This window comes from Cornus florida, unplaced genomic scaffold (assembly GCF_030987335.1).
Source record: "Cornus florida cultivar Cherokee Brave unplaced genomic scaffold, ASM3098733v1 CherokeeBrave_3.0.0_Hap2_Chr07, whole genome shotgun sequence".
In the NCBI taxonomy this organism is placed as follows: Eukaryota; Viridiplantae; Streptophyta; class Magnoliopsida; order Cornales; family Cornaceae; genus Cornus; species Cornus florida.
Window position 1 is genome coordinate 13,187,563 of NW_026775577.1, and position 15,980 is coordinate 13,203,542.

At 36.1% G+C, this 15,980-nt stretch overlaps 2 protein-coding genes across 3 annotated transcripts in view; one reads left to right on the top strand and one right to left on the bottom strand.

Annotated features, from left to right (window-relative positions):
- Positions 1-266: 266 nt before the first annotated feature.
- On the top strand, positions 267-6,777 carry LOC132266429 (uncharacterized). 2 transcript variants are annotated; one of them, XM_059767301.1, is made up of 2 exons: positions 267-344; positions 5,343-6,777. In XM_059767301.1, exons 1-2 carry the CDS (start codon positions 315-317, stop codon positions 6,549-6,551), a joined length of 1,239 nt encoding a protein of 412 aa, XP_059623284.1. In that variant the 5' UTR covers positions 267-314; the 3' UTR covers positions 6,552-6,777. The 2 variants fall into 2 exon arrangements, with proteins under 2 accessions (XP_059623284.1, XP_059623286.1); XM_059767303.1 differs by lacking the exon at positions 267-344 and adding an exon at positions 760-1,131.
- Positions 6,778-8,515: 1,738 nt separating this feature from the next.
- Positions 8,516-15,980, bottom strand: part of LOC132266430 (F-box protein CPR1-like) — a 50,627-nt gene continuing 43,162 nt past the window's right edge. The window contains exon 2 of the mRNA XM_059767304.1: positions 8,516-9,981. Coding sequence (XP_059623287.1) covers positions 9,334-9,981 — 648 coding nt within the window. The 3' untranslated portion in view covers positions 8,516-9,333. The remainder of the gene's footprint in view (positions 9,982-15,980) is intronic.

Below are 15,980 nucleotides of genomic sequence, written 5' to 3' on the forward strand. Positions count from 1 at the left end.
ATGCCTTTGTCATCGTCGTTAATGGATAATTGGAAAACTGCACCGAGAAGATCAGCTCGAATTGCTGAGCGTGCCGGCACGAGTCGCAATGGCTCTGGCTTAACTACTACTACTACTACTGATGGCCACGCAAACCCTCCTCCTAAGCTAAAAGAGGCAACTTTCTTCTTTCCCTCTTCTTCTTATACATGATTCATCTAATAATTATCATAGATTCGATTATTGAGTGTAATTTTATGCTGAATATTTTTGTTGATTGTTTATTATGTTCTGAAGCAGGAGGCTTTGTCCGCTACAATGATTTTGAAGTCAAAATGGGTACTTTGCTCATTGTGATTTTCAAGGTTTCTCTCAAGCTGCGTTAGGGCTCTATTTATTTATTTATTTTTATTTTTATTTTTTTAAATGCACAATTTGCTATTTATGATATGTGTGATTAATCTGTCAAGTTTCTGTAAAAAAGCATATCTGTTTGGATGATGGAGTGGTAATTCACTTTCTGGCTTTCTGCAATATGAATGTATCCTCGTGGAAGCACTTTGGTAATATTACTTGGAGTTTAGTTTACACAGGTTGTGAGTCACTAAGATGTTGAAGTTGACACTTTCTTGTTGTAATTTTGGCGTATATTTTGCAATAAAATAAATATTTTATTTATTATTTATATAAAAGCAAAAATAGTATTATATTATTTTTATTTAAAATCTCATTTTAAATTCAATTTGTTTCAAATATATAAATAGAATTTCATTATAATTCCAATTCCTATTCCTATTCCTATTCCAATTCTGTCGAACCTGCTGCCCCATTGACTAAGAAGGGGGCGGGGGCAGATTCCTTTTTCAAATCCTCAAATAATCGATTCCAAACGAAGCAAAGCCTCTCTACCTCACTCCTCGCCCTCTTTTTCTCTCTACAAAATCCCTAGCCTGTCTACCTCCACTCCTCTATACATTAGCATCAGAGGTGAGGGTTGTTGTGAGCATGCCGTTGTCATCGTTAATGGATAATTGGAAAACTGCACCGAGAAGATCAGCTCGTATTGCTGAGCGTGCCGGCACGAGTCGCAATGGCTCTGGCTTAACTACTACTACTGATGGCCACGCGAACCCTCCTCCTAAGCTAAAAGAGGCAACTTTCTTCTTTCCCTCTTCTTTATACATGACGACGCATCTAATAATTATCATAGAATCCATTATTGAGTGAAATTTTATGCTATATATATTTGTTGATAGTTTATTATGTTCTTAAGCAAGAGGCTTTGTTTGTTACAATGATGTGTCTTTGTATGAAAATCAGCAGTGGTGCTGTGCACAAACGCATTTGTTCACACTTTTTCACCATCTACCCCTCACATCTGATTTTGTGCATACTGTTATCATGTTGGTTTTTTTAATTTTTTTTTAATTATTTTTTTTATATATGTGTGTATACATATATATATATATATATATATATATAAGTGATGGTATTTAAATATTTAAAATGTATTTCCTTTTGAATTCATCCGATCTTATCATCTGTTTTCATATATATGTTTTCCATTGCAAAGTTCTTTGCTGTCCTCTTAACAAGTTTCTATATAGTTTTTTATTCTTTAATATATTAGTTTTTATTTTAAAATTCTGTTGTGAATCAGATCTTTTAGATTTTGCTTTATATTTTCACTAAATCTGGAGTCAATTGTAACATTCTTCTTTGTTTCCTCACTGATATTCTTTAGTTACCTACTTGCAAACTTTTTCAAATCTGCAATTCTATGAGTTTCCATAAAAGTCAAAATAGTTTGTCACCTGATGTGAAATGTGGGTGGAACCTCATATAAGGATGACTGCTTGCCAAAACCATCAGGGGCATGCTGGTGCAGGCCAAGTGTGTGAATGTTGGGAGAAACTTGGGATGATAGGCTACAATCAGTGTACATATTGTTTCTTGTGAAAAACTCTTAACTGTTCTGACTTCTAAATCACTTTAGTTACTAAGCTAGTTTTAAAAACTTCCTCTCCAGTTTCTATTCTTTGTGGACTCTACTTGTGATCCCCCCTACCAATTAGTGATTTTTTATTTTATTTTTTGATTGGCTTTTGTATTAAAAAGATATATCAATGAAGGGGTTATGGTAGGGGCATACCCCCTCTTTACAATAAAAAGAAACGGAAAAGGTACAGAAAATCAGAGCTAGGAAAGCATATAGAACCATCAAATTACAAGTCATTCCATTCAGAAACTAGTAGTATTTGCCAGGTCCAAGACCTCCCAAGTAGCATCTTTTTCAACAGCAGCTGGATAAGCCATGTGATCTTGATGAAAGTGTGCTGTTTATAGCTCTCAAAATACCCCAAATAGCTGCTGTGATTAACATTCTAAACATATATTCCCTCCTAAAATCTTATCCAAAAACTCTACACACCAGTTGATGAACACGTTAAAAGAAGAAACGTTAGGAGCACAACAAAATCTCCAATTTTAAAGGAGCACAACAAAATATCTTCTATAGTACCTTCTAACCATTTCCATAATTGAGAGTAACTTGCAGCAGAAATTAAGAGCATACTTCAGCTTGCACCATTTAATCCTAAGCCTATCTTTACCCTGTAGGTAGTACCATGCCAATAAACACAGTAGTTTTTTCCAATTTCTGTAACTTTCCTTGGGCCAAAACCACCTTAATTCAGACTTAGGTGATGAAACAGAGGATCATTTAAAAAGATGCATCTTCTTTTTGACATCCTTTTCTCCCCATAAAAAGGATTTCATTTTGTTCTCAATAATATGGATTACCAATGCAGGGAGAACTGTAGCAGAACATCAATAGTATAGTAAGGAGTAGAGAACAGTTATGCGGATTTCTTTTCTGCCAGCAAGAGATATGGTCATGTTATTCCAAATTGTAATCTTAGCATTAAATTTATCAAGAAGAGGATTGAAATCAACAATCTCGAGTTTCTGACTATGAGCAGGCAGTCTGGCAGAGAACAGTGGCAGCAAGTAGAGGACAGTGGAAGCAGCATTTAAAATATATAAAAGGCTTGGGAAATATGATTCTAGAGCTCAAGCCTTTGATTTGGCAGATGTTAGGTGAAGTGGGGTCCACTTGCAGTCTTGCATAATTGGGGGGATTGGGTCAAATTGCATTAATTATGGTTAAATTGCATAGTTATGGTAAATTGCATCAATTATAATCAAATTGCATCAATCAAGTTATTTGTTACTTTTATTATGTTAGGGTCAACTATTGATTACCTCAATTATGGGGTAATCTAAGGGTCATAAAGTTGTTATAAAAAAGATAGTATGTGACTTTGATTATGGAGTCCATGAATGAATAAAAAGTCTTTGAATTTTCTTTGTGAGCGATTCACAAGATATGAGGGTGTGAGGCCTTCCCTAGGTGTGATCCCTAAGCCCAGTTTTGTAGTTAAGAATTCTAGCAAGGCTTCTCCTCCTCCTAACTAGTGTTGTTAAGGCGCGCCTAGGCTTGAGTTGCAGGTCTAGCGCATGTTGTCATCCCAGGCTCACTAATGTTTACTATGCGCGTGCCTCGATTGCGCCTCATCTTGTTTGTTAGGCGTGCCTCATTGATTTTTTTTTTTTAAAACTATGATTATTCTATTTCTTAAGCCAAAAATGGTACTTTTGGCAACTTAGTAAACAAGTAAGAAAGCCCAAGCGTATGAGAGAAAATTTTTTTGTTCAAAAGAATAAACAAATCAGAAAGCCCAAGAGTCAAAGTGTCAACCGAACGTAGAAAGAGTGAGACCATGAGATGAACGACCCAGCCCTAATTGCAAAAATGAACGACCAAGCCAAGTCAGTTCTTCTACTTCTTTAACACTTTCTCTCTTTTATCTTCTACTTCTCTCTATTTGTCTACTTCTGTCTCAACATCTTTTTTTTTTTTTAGCTCTTTTTTTTTTTTTTTCTCTCCTTTTCTTAACATATTTATTTCTTTTTGTGCTCTTTTTTGCCATTCAAAAAAAACAAATTCTGCTTTGCCTTTAAAGAAAACAAATTTGTTCTATGTTTAATGGTTGTTGGATGGTTGTTTAGTTGATGGATTTACTTTTTTTATATCTGATATTTTTAGAATGTAGATATGACTTATGAGTTATGAATGTTTTTATGGTATTTTAAATTTCAATTGTGCGCCTCACTTCACTCATGCACGCGCCTCGCCTTGCGTCTAGGCTCCAAAGGACCTCTAGCACCTTGCACCTTTAATAACACTACTCCTAACTGCCTTGGAAAAAGACAGAAAGCTTTTTTCTTGGTTAACAGCAAGACTAGATATCTGATAAAACTAATCCAGAGTTTTTTTTATGCAATTTGCTGAATCCACATCAGCCTTAGTAACCATGACCAAATCATCTACATAAAATAGACGAGTGATAGGTAGTTGGATTCTCTGTACAATTAGTGAAAATTTGAGTGTGTAGTCTGCCTATAGTAATGCTATGTATACCACGCCTCTTCCTTAAAAATAAATAAATAATTATAATAAAAGTGGAACAAATAATATGAGAAGTGCAACGGTATCAATTGAAATGCTTTTAACTCAACAAGTGAGAAGTATATACATTTGCACGCGTGTATAGAGAGGGGTGAGAAAGGAGAATCGTGTAAAATAGAAAAACTACTTGAATAAATATACATTAAGTTCTCATGTCAAATTGGGTACTTACTTTGCTCATTGTGTTTTTCAAGGTTTCTCTCAAGGTGCGTTAGGGCTCTAATTTTTTTATTATTATTTTTAAAAATGCGCAATTTGCTATTTATGATATATGCGATTAATCTGTCAGTTTCTGTAAAAAAGCATATCTGTTTGGATGATGGAGTGGTAATTCACTTTCTGGCTTTCTGCAATAAGAATGTATCCTTGTTGAAGCACTTTGGTAATATTACTAGAGTTTAGTTTACACAGTTTGAGTCACTTAGATGTTGTTGAAGTTGACAGTCTTCACCTTTAAACAGTACCTGCTAAGAACTAATTTTGCTAGCTTATCCCTCTTAAATAAGGATGATCTTGTTGAAGTTGACACTGTCTTCACCTTTAAACAGTACCTGTGTGTGGTGTATATTATTACTGTTATTATTATTGGAGAGGCATATCCTTTTAAATATTTGTACTTTGTTTTTTCTTCTAGCATAGTTCTACTACAAATTTCTTAGGTGTGCTGTTTTTAAAATAGTATAGTTCTACTTTGTAGGTTTTTATTTATTTATTATTTAAAGTCTGTTTCTTGTGGATTTCATATTATAAATTTGCTGTTTTAGTTTCTATTTAAAGTTGCATTTTTTTTAATTTTATTTTTTTGTAAAAAAAGTCCTTTCCAAATATGCAGATGGCTGGAGTTGATCATATCTCCAATAATTTAAAGGTTGTTGCTTGTTCAAGTAGAAGAAAGATGAAAAGCAGCACCCCGCCATTTTTTCCGGAAGAGATCATATTCAACATCCTGCTTTGGTTACCTGCTGAGGTTCTTTACAACGTGATGAGGTATGTTTGCCGAGGGTGGTATAATGTGATCAATGCCCCTGGTTTCATAAACTCACACCTTCAAAAATTAACTGATGATAGCCTCATAATCCGAAGTTGCAAAAGTGCAATTTCATGGTTTGTGGGGATACACACTAGTAATACTCAGATAAGACAGTTAAGACCTGAGTTTGGAGGCGGGTTTCCTAGGCGCATGCTTTGTAGTTGTGATGGTCTACTTTTCTTGTGCTGTGATGATCACAAAAACTTCTATGTTGGAAATCCTATTACGAAGCAACTACTAACCCTCCCCCCAATATCTATTATGTGTCATAGTTTAAGTTCTCCTCAGTTTACTTATGCTCGCTCTACCGGGAGATACAAAGCACACCTTCTTGTCACTGAAAATGTCCAGAGTAATTTTGTTAGCTGTTTAATATTTACTGTGGGTACTGATAGTGCTTGGAGATCGATTGATACTAAACATATGCCGGATTTTTTTGAGTATGTTAAGTCGCTTTCTACTGGAGGGTATATTTATTATACTAGCCGCATAGAGCCTCATCTTTTTGCTTTGGACGCTGATGCTGAAATATTTCACCAGTTTACTGTTCCAAATGTCTTCCATGAGGCAATTAGAACAAATTTCTTCCACTTGTCAACTAGATTTAATTATATAGTGTGGAAAAGCTTTCTAGCTTGTGTGGCTCATTCTGCTGAATTTGTTTGGGAGCTTTGGGCTTTGACGGAATTGAATACAGGGGAGTGGACCAGGTGTTTTATCATTGACTTGAGTGGTCATATAGGTTTGATCGAGACGTTATTTGATTACCGGAATGTTATATGTCTTAAGAAGGATGAATATTATGAATTACCTCTGGATCTTCGTTTTATTCCTGTTACCTCCTTAAAAAAAGGAGAGTTGGTGATCTTCCGTGGTGTAGAACCATTTCAAAATTACCTTGTTTACAACGTCAAGACAGGAGAAGTTTCTTCATTTGTGATAGGTGATTGCTACGGCTCAAGCATCTTCGAACGCCATGTCAACAGCTTGGTTTCATGGAAAGTCTCTTAGTTCCTGTGTTTTTTGATCTCCACATACATCCAAGGGTCCTATTTTGCTCACCAGTGAAGTGCCTCTTGTCAATTTCTTTTTTCCAAATGTGTGTTTGAGTACTAGTACTGTGCTAACTAATATATAGTCATGACTTTTTTTTTTTTTGATCACTGAGTTGTTATCTGTCATTAGAAACTATATCTCTATTTTAATAAATTATAGCAAGATTGTGTTTTATAATACAGCCCTTGGTTTCTGGATTACTTCATCTATTTGTTGTTTTTTTTTTTTTGTTTTTTTTCATTAATGTTTCTACTAAAACTAATTGGACTTGTTCCTACTAGGGCTGCACACGGATTGTTTGGTTTGGTTTAGACATAAAACTAAAAATAATCCCATACATAGGGTGTCAACTTTGTTCTATTCCGAATACAATAGATGATGAGCTTTCTATGCGGTCCCTGGTTGTGAGTTTTAAGTGGCCTATATTTTGTCACATCATTCTTTATTTAATAGCTCTTAAGGCACCGTCTGAGTGGAATTGAGATAGCATTTGGATCCTTCTTCGTCACCATTTATAAGTATCTTCACATACAAAATAAGTTATGCACATAATACAGACTAAGTAATGTCACATACAAAGTAATTCAATTCAACAAACTGTGTTTGGCAATTACACCACCATTTATAAATAATATTTTATTATCATTTATAAGTATTTTCATCCTTAAATTAAGGTTTTTATTACAAATAATGTCTTAATAATATATTTTTTATTTAATGAATTTTATTTTATTTTATTTTTGAATTTTTTTCTCAAAAAAACCATGCTACCAAACATTACTTTAAGACACTGCTCCTATTATTGCAGCCTATACTTAAATAAAAAAATCGCTTCACCAAAAACATCGTGGCAAAAAAATAATTAAAAAAAACTCTAATCGAGTTTTGATTTACAGTATTTCACGAGCGACAAGATCACTTTCAGTTGCACAGTAATTCATTTCTTTCATTAATTCATTTCTTTCATTTTTGTCAGTAAAAGTGCATCTCAATATTTTCGTAAAGAGCATCCAACATTTTCTTACTATGCATCTCAATATTTTCCTATTATACATTCCAAAATAGATGATGTGGCCATTTTTTGACTACTCATTTCAAAATAGAGTAAATAACACACTATTTGACTGGAGGTAAATTTCACCCATGCGAGCCCCCTTCATTAGGGGCACATTTGTCTCGACGAAAAGAGCTTCACAGAGCTCGCTCCGAGTATAATACTCCTCCATTTGAAACCCTAAAAATTAGGTTGTACCGCAACGGGCGAACCAGCTCCTACATTCACTACCCAAGCGATCGCCACTGCCATCGGGACCGCAAGGGTTCGGTTCTCGTTGCGATTGTGGATCTGGACAACATGGCTTGGTCGTCGATCTCAATCACATCAACGGCCGCCTTGCTCTGTGGCGGTTGCGGCGGCTGTTGATGTTTTGAGATCGAGGACAGAGCCGTTGGTGTTGTCCACCAGGGAGGTGTTGTCGTTGAGATCGACGATGGAGAAGAAATTTCAATGCCCCCTCCTGCTGTACTATTTTACAAATACATTTTAGCCTAACAATTCATCAAGAGCATCGATTTCAAAGTTTTGATGTACAGCTATTGGCTTCGGTAGCGGATGCAGCGGCTTATGATATTTTTTTATGATTGTTGTCTGGATAGTTGCGGTTTGGGAACAAAGGGTGTCTCCCTTAAAGATAAGTTTAGCACTTATTTATAAGATTGAGGTTCTATGGCACGCTTCAACTCCTTTATTAAACTGTTTTCTCATCAGTTTAAGATATTTTCCTTCTAATTGTTCATGTGAATTAATGCTGTTTTAAGCCTAAAGTGTTAATTAATTCATTCTGTGATAGGTTGTTCATTACTTGTTTATCTTACCATAGGCCTCTTCATCGAATTGACGCCAGAAAACAAATAGATGAAGTAATCCAGAAACCAATGGTTCTATTATAATTTATAAAACAGAATCTTGCTATAATTTATGAAAAGTGAAATATAGTTTCTAATGACAGATAACAACTCAGTGATCAGAAAAAGAAAAAAAAAGTCATGACTATATGTTAGAATACTCCTTAGGACAGTACTAGTACTCAAAACACATTTGGAAAAAAGAAATTGACAAGAGGCACTACACTGGTGAGCAAAATAGGACCCTTGGATGTATGTAGAGATCAAAAAACACAGGAACTAAGAGACTTTCCATGAAACCAAGCTGTTGACATGGCGTTCGAAGATGCTTGAGCCGTAGCAATCACCTATCACAAATGAAGAAACATCTCCTGTCTTGACGTTGTAAACAAGGTAATTTTGAAATGGTTCTACACCACGGAAGATCACCAACTCTCCTTTTTTTACGGAGGTAACAGGAATAAAACGAAGATCCAGGGGTAATTCATAATATTCATCCTTCTTAAGACATAACATTCCGGTAATCAAATAACGGCTCGATCAAACCTATATGACCACTCAAGTCAATGATAAAACACCTGGTCCACTCCCCTGTATTCAATTCCGTCAAAGCCCAGAGCTCCCAAACAAATTCAGCAGAATGAGCCACAAAAGCTAGAAATTTGCTTTTCCACACTATATAATTAAATCTAGTTTCGAAGAAATTTGCTCTAATTGCCTCGCGGAAGACATTTGGAACAATCAACTGGTGAAATATTTCAGCATCAGCGTCCAAAGCAAAAAGATGAGGCTCTACGCGGCTAGTATAATAAATATACCCTCCGGTAGAAAACTACTTAACATACTCAAAAAAATCCGGCATACGTTTAGTATCAATCAATCTCCAAGCACTATCAGTCCCCACAGTAAATATTAAACAGCTAACAAAATAACTCTGGACATTTTCAGTGACATGAAGGTGTGCTTTGTATCTCCCGGTAGAGCGAGCATAAGTAAACTGAGGAGAACTTAAACAATGACACTTAATAGATATTGGGGGGAGGGTCAGTAGTTGCTTCGCAATAGGATTTCCAACATAGAAGTTTTTGTGATCATCACAGCACAAGAAAAGTAAACCATCACAACTACAAAGCACGCGCCTAGGAAACCCGCCACAAAACTCAGATCTTAACCGTCTTATCTGAGTATTACAATTGTGTATCGCCACAGACCATGCATTTGCACTTTTGCAACTTCGGATTATGAGGCTATCATCAGTTAATTTTTGAAGGTGTGAGTTTATGAAACCAGGGGCATTGATCACATTATACCACTCTCGGCAAACATACCTCACATTGTAAAGAACCTCAGCAGGTAACCAAAGCAGGATGTTGAATATGATCTCTTCCGGAAAAAATGGTGGGGTACTGCTTTTCATCTTTCTTCTACTTGAACCAGCAACAACCCTTAAATTATTGCAGATATGATCAACTCCAGCCATCTGCATCTTTGGAAAGGATTTTTTACAAAAAAAAATAAAATGCGACTTTAAATAGAAACTAAAACAACAAATTTATAACATGAAATTCACATGAAAGAGAGTTTAAATAATAAATAAATAAAAACCTACAAAGGAGAACTATACTATTTTAAAAACAGCACACCTAAGAAATTTGTAGTAGAAGAAAAAACAAAGAACAAATATTTAAAAGGATATGACTCTCCAATAATAAAAACACTAATAATATACACCCCACACACACACAGGTACTGTTTAAAGGTGAAGATGGTGTTAACTTCAACAACGTCGTCCTTATTTAAGAGGGATAAGCTAGCAAAATTAGTTCTTAGCAGGTACTGTTGAAAGTGAAGACTGTCAACTTCAACAACATCTAAGTGACTCAAACTGTGTAAACTAAACTCTAGTAATATTAAAGTGCTTCCACAAGGATACATTCTAATTGCAGAAAGCCAGAAATTGAATTACCACTCTCTAATACCCCTAATTTTAAAAGGCTATTCCTGGAATTTAATTTATGGCTTATTTGCATTTTATTTGCTTATTTGCGTAATAGTTTTATGATTTATTTGTTTAATCAGTCATGTTACTTAATTAATTGCTTAATGGTATTTGTTTAATCAGTCATGTTACTTAATCTGTTTTTGGTAACTGTTTATATAATTTTATTTATTTATTTAATTGTGTTTATTTAATTGTTTAATCAATTTTATTTAATGGAAATTTAAATTTATGGGAATTTAGTTTTCTGTTCTCTACGTGAATTTAGGGTTGCAATTTACATGGGTGGCCGACGTAGGTATATATCTTAGGTCGGTTTATGGGCCGAGATGGGCTCTGGCTTTAAGGTTACAAGGATTAGGGTTTAGAGTTAAGCTTATAAATATATTACGTGCGGTAAGCTTAGGGTTTGGATTCATAGCAGTTAACTCGGAGACGTGAATTGCATTATGTGAAAGACACAGAAATTGTGAGGTACAGGGGGAGAACAGAGGAAGATAGGAGGTGTCTCTGGGTTGAACCAAGTTATTGGGGAAGTAGACTTGCAGTTTAGGACATAAACATATCACCACAGAAGCTAAGAATTTAGAGTTTCAAGTCTGAAACTCAAAGGCAAGTTCTTCTCTTTCTCCTTCTCTTTGGTTCGTGTTCTGTGCACCTAGATAATCTCTAGGGTTTAACCAATCAATAATTGGAAGATATATATTTAATATATGTCATGTGAATGATCTGTTATGTTGAAAAATCAATCTGTTACAGTTCATGCATGTCTCGTTTCAGTTTTCTGTTCTATGAGCATGTTGCTTTGTTGTAACTTTAGTCTTTGGAATTGCTTTTAATCTCTGTAAATGAACCATGGGGACGTTATTGGGATTGATATAAGATCTTTAGGTTCAGTGGTAAAGGGGAACAGAGGATTTGGAAGAGAACTGAAATTTTCTTAAATTAATTTTCAGTGTTGTTCTTCAAGCATACCAATTTAATGGCTTCGGTTAATCGCTGTAATTGATTTCAAATTATTGTAATAAAATCTTGGGGATGCTATTAGGCTTAAATATGACTCTTAAATTAGTTTTAAAACCCAACAGAAAGATTACAACTGGCCGAAGTTGGAACAGAGGTCAGAACGAAGCTGAAACGGAGGGGAAGCTCGCAGGGGGAGAGAGAGCCGGCTCTGGAATACCAAGAGCCGGCTCCCACCTGTTTATAGCCGGCTCCAAGGTGGTGGTAGAGCCAGCTCTATGCTGATTTAGAGCCTGCTCTATTTTTCTAGAGCAGGCTCTTTCATTTTTTGATGCGTACAGTGTTTATGGCTACTGTTTGGGCACTTGTGGTTCTTGAACAGTTTTAAAATTTTAATGGCCTTTTTAATAAATAATCTATGATGTAATTAAGGTCTTGAATTACATCAAATACCCTCTTGGTATTAATGGAATTAACAATACGCTATTTGACAACTTTGCGTACAGTTAACGGCTGAAAGGAGATTTGTTGATTAATTTTAATATGATGGTTTAGGGTGCTATAAAATGAGTTTAAATTTATTTTAGATGCACGATGAAGTCTTTTAAAGTAATATATTGGACTTGTGGCATAGTGGGGGCTCTGTGCTAAAGGATACAACAAAATATAAGTATATGACTTAGTACTCTATTACCGGATGGAAGGAACTAGATCGCTTAGATTAATTTAACGATTTATTGGACTATAATATTATTATAGAACTAATTTTAAATACATGATAGGGTCATTGTTTTATTAAATTTGAACTATGCATGTGTTGGATGTTAATTGTTAGAATAGTTCATTCTTTGATGCAATTACATGGATTACTACTGGATTTTAATTGCTAGATTGTTAAGATTCCTTCTGCGATTATTGGATGGTGGTTTTTGGTCTGTAAATTATTGAACTGTTATATATGTTGTAATTTACATGGATATGGAGGATTGTATGTACCGGTACGGGACGGTGACATACTAGGGACGGTTTAGCTCAAAACGCATAAACCTAACCTAATGGATTAATGGAATGGATTGAAAGATATTGAATCCTAATTGTGGCTAAGTCAGATCAGCTGTAACCAAGTTGGATGACTTCCTGGATTAAAGGATGGGAGTTAAGTCATATCAACCGAATAAGTTGAGTGACTAACTAGTTGGTTTATTGTATGTCAGTTTAATAAATAGCTGAATTACATACCCTGGATTTGGACGGACTTTATATATATGTTTATGGTACCACGAGTTGAGCTTGAGTCTCAGACTCGTTGGTTAGGGTGCGTATATGCGGTGGATGCGTAGCTGGTTATAATAGGTTGAGGTGTACCCTGTTAGGTCTAGGTACTCATTCCCACCTTTGGGTGCGTATTCGCATGTTGCCTTCTATTCAGGTTGAGACCCCTATTATAGACTAGTGAATGTCCCCTAGTGTGGATATATTTATACGTATGGACTAGATAGATATTGTGAGGTGTCTACGGTGTATCTGCGTATCGGGTCACTGTATGGATTGCAATTAGATTAGAACTTGCTCATGGGTCTGACCCACTCCTTTATTATTCTTTTTAGGTACAGGACGGTTCCAGCCTTAGAGCTTGATCGTGCTTGTCGAGGACAGTCTCACTTTCATCGAATTACGTAGGACTTCCCTCGATATTTCTAGTATTGTCTATTTTCAGTTTTCAGTTTCAGTTGAACTTTTAGTTAGGGGTCCGTCAGTGGATTCCCAAGTTGTAACCTTGAAGTTTTGGAGGATTGGAGTTTCAATTTTCAGTTACACATGGAGGATTTGATTATTATTATTTCTTTCAGCTTTATTCTAACTTTATTGTTCTTTTTGTCATCTATGTTTATTTTAAAATACTTTAATTGTTTGATATTCCCTCGGGTTTGGGCCTGGGCCTGATCAACCCGTGTCTCGGATCCGAGGGGTTTCACAATTGGTATCAGAGCACTCTGGGTTCAAGTGTCTTTAGGACGTTTCGTATTAAGATTTCTGCGTACCGTTTTTTTATATAGAGCTCATGTTTAGGATTCGTTGAATTCTTTTACGGTTCGTTTAAACTCGTACTGATGTCTGTCTTTCTATGTTAACAGCTGATAAGCGCCGAATAATGTATATTCAAGCGCCCTAAATTACATTAACAAAGTCCAGTTATTAATTATTTTATGTAGATTAACTCCAATTCTATGTTTTTATGCATTTTCAGGTTCATTGGCCAAAATGGAACAAGAATAAGGCCTTGTGGAATCTTGAGCAACAAAAGGTGCCAATGCTGAATTCTGGCAGCAGTAGAGCCTGGACTTTGCTTGCCATTTTGACCTTCCAAACTCGAGAACTGGACTTCCCTCATAACATGAAAGATTTAGAGCTCTGAATCAGCTTTCCAAATCTTCAAGTGGTTCATCATTCGGAGTTTGGAGCAGAGAGTTATGATCTTCACAACAGAGGTGCGCAGAACTGCCTAGCAGCACTGATGTACTGCCTTTCTCCCCATTTTCGACCAACCAGACTTGAGAATTGGGTCTTCATCAAAACATGAAGTTTTTAAAGCACTGAATCAGCTCTCCAAAGCTTCAAACAGATCGTCATTCGGAGTTCGGGGCACAAAGTTATAGCAGTTTTCCCAAAATAGGTCAGCACTGAGCAAGAGGAGCATGTTGCACATTGCACTAAGTTAGAGTGCTCGAAGTCACCAAGCGTGTGCTCGAAAATCAGGCAGAATGCCCTTCGGAAATGGCTCATTTCAGCCCACTTGCACATTGGTTTCCTCAATGCCATCTTCCTTCTTTATGAAGTGGTTGGAGGTGTTCCTTGGAGGAGAGAGGGTATTGTTGGAGCATAAAAGGCTACCCAAAGGCCACATATAGGAGCAAGCTTTATCTTGAGCAAGAGAAAGGAGAGAGAAGAGAGCAAGGAGAAGGGTGTTCTTGAGTGCTACAGTAGGAGCTTGAAAATGGAGATGAGGATGATGCTTCTTCCTTCTTCTAGCTCACCAATGGGTAACTAAACCTCATCTAGGGAGGTGATGAAACCCCTCCCTTGTAAGCATGTGTTAGTATAGTTTATTTTTGGGGATTACATTGTATTTTTGATAGTCTTTCCATGGTCAAGAGCCTCATTTTTGTTGTAATGAATGTTGAATGTTTTAAATGATTATTGTGAGTTATTCATCTTGTCTTGGATGGTTGCTTTTCTTAATCATATTGCTTGCACTTCCATGGTGACAATGGAAGTTAGATCATGGAATGGTTTTAATGGCATGGAGTTGGAGAACCTAGATAGTTCATGGCTTAGGGTTTCCCTTTGATGGGCTATACTTGATTCTTAGCTTTATGTGCATTCACCATTTAAATTAGGGCTTGATAATCCTTGGCTTAGTAAGCATGTTCTAAGCTACATTTTAGTTAGGTAGTTGATCATGTGAACCTTTGATGGTTTATTCTTGCCTTTCTAATTAAATGAACTTCTTAAGGATATTATAGCAACCTAGTATTGTTATGTATCATGACTATCATATATGTTGTTTTTCCCCTTAAATTAATCTTAACCTAGCATGTGTATAGGGATGGAGGTGGATTCATTTCCCTAGCCTTCTTTACTTGTACTTCACTCCCTTGAATTCTTGCAATTTATTGTTTTATGCACTTTTAATTTCCTAGCTTAAGTGACATCCAACAAAACCTCTATACACCCTTCATCATTCTAAGAATGATTCTAGACATTTAGGTTGTATTAGACTAGCGTAGTCCCTGTGGTTCGACTTACCCGACCAATAGCCCTATTTTACAATGATTCGTGCTATTGCGAAGGTTGATGTTAATTGACCAACCGATCAATTTTTGGCGCCGTTGCCGGGGACTGCAAACGGTTTAGCAACCAAAGTTTAGGGTTAATTTTAGTTTGATTGTGAATATTGTGTCTTGTGAATATTCCTTGTGTGTTTTGATCATCTTCGTGTTGTAAGATTCTAGGGACTCGGAGCTCGCCGTGGGATTGCTAGCAAATTGTAAGTCTAGAGGACCCCAGGTAAGTCTCTTGACTTCTAGTTTCGCATTGTGAATATTGTGTATGTGTTTAATTTAGTTGTGAAGCCCTTGTCGAGGCTCTTATCTTGTTTATATTTTGTGTTCAAGCATCGGTCCTTGTCGTGGCCATTTACATTTTCTGTCTTGATAATTGAGGAGAAAGGGAACATCGTATGTGGAGTTGTGGTTAATGAATTGCTTTGTTGAGTATATGCTTTGTTGTTGATGTTCGGTCGTAGGTCACTTTCCTTACCCACAATCGATTCTCCCATTGATATTAACTCTCTTGAAAGAACTCTTAGACGGAACCTTAGGGAACCCACTCTTACAAGGGACCTTGAAACTGAATTCAATATAATGGGGGATAACGTAGGAAATCCGGGGAATGAAAGGGCTGAAATTCCTAATGTAGAACCAATGACTCTTAGAGATCATTTCATCCCTACCACC

Bases quoted from the DNA above. Each gene is read 5' to 3' on its own strand.
- LOC132266429 (XM_059767303.1), top strand. From the start codon at position 985: ATGCCGTTGTCATCGTTAATGGATAATTGGAAAACTGCACCGAGAAGA. The intron at 1,132-5,342 runs GCAACTTTCTTC...CCAAATATGCAG, and splicing joins CTCCTCCTAAGCTAAAAGAG to ATGGCTGGAGTTGATCATAT.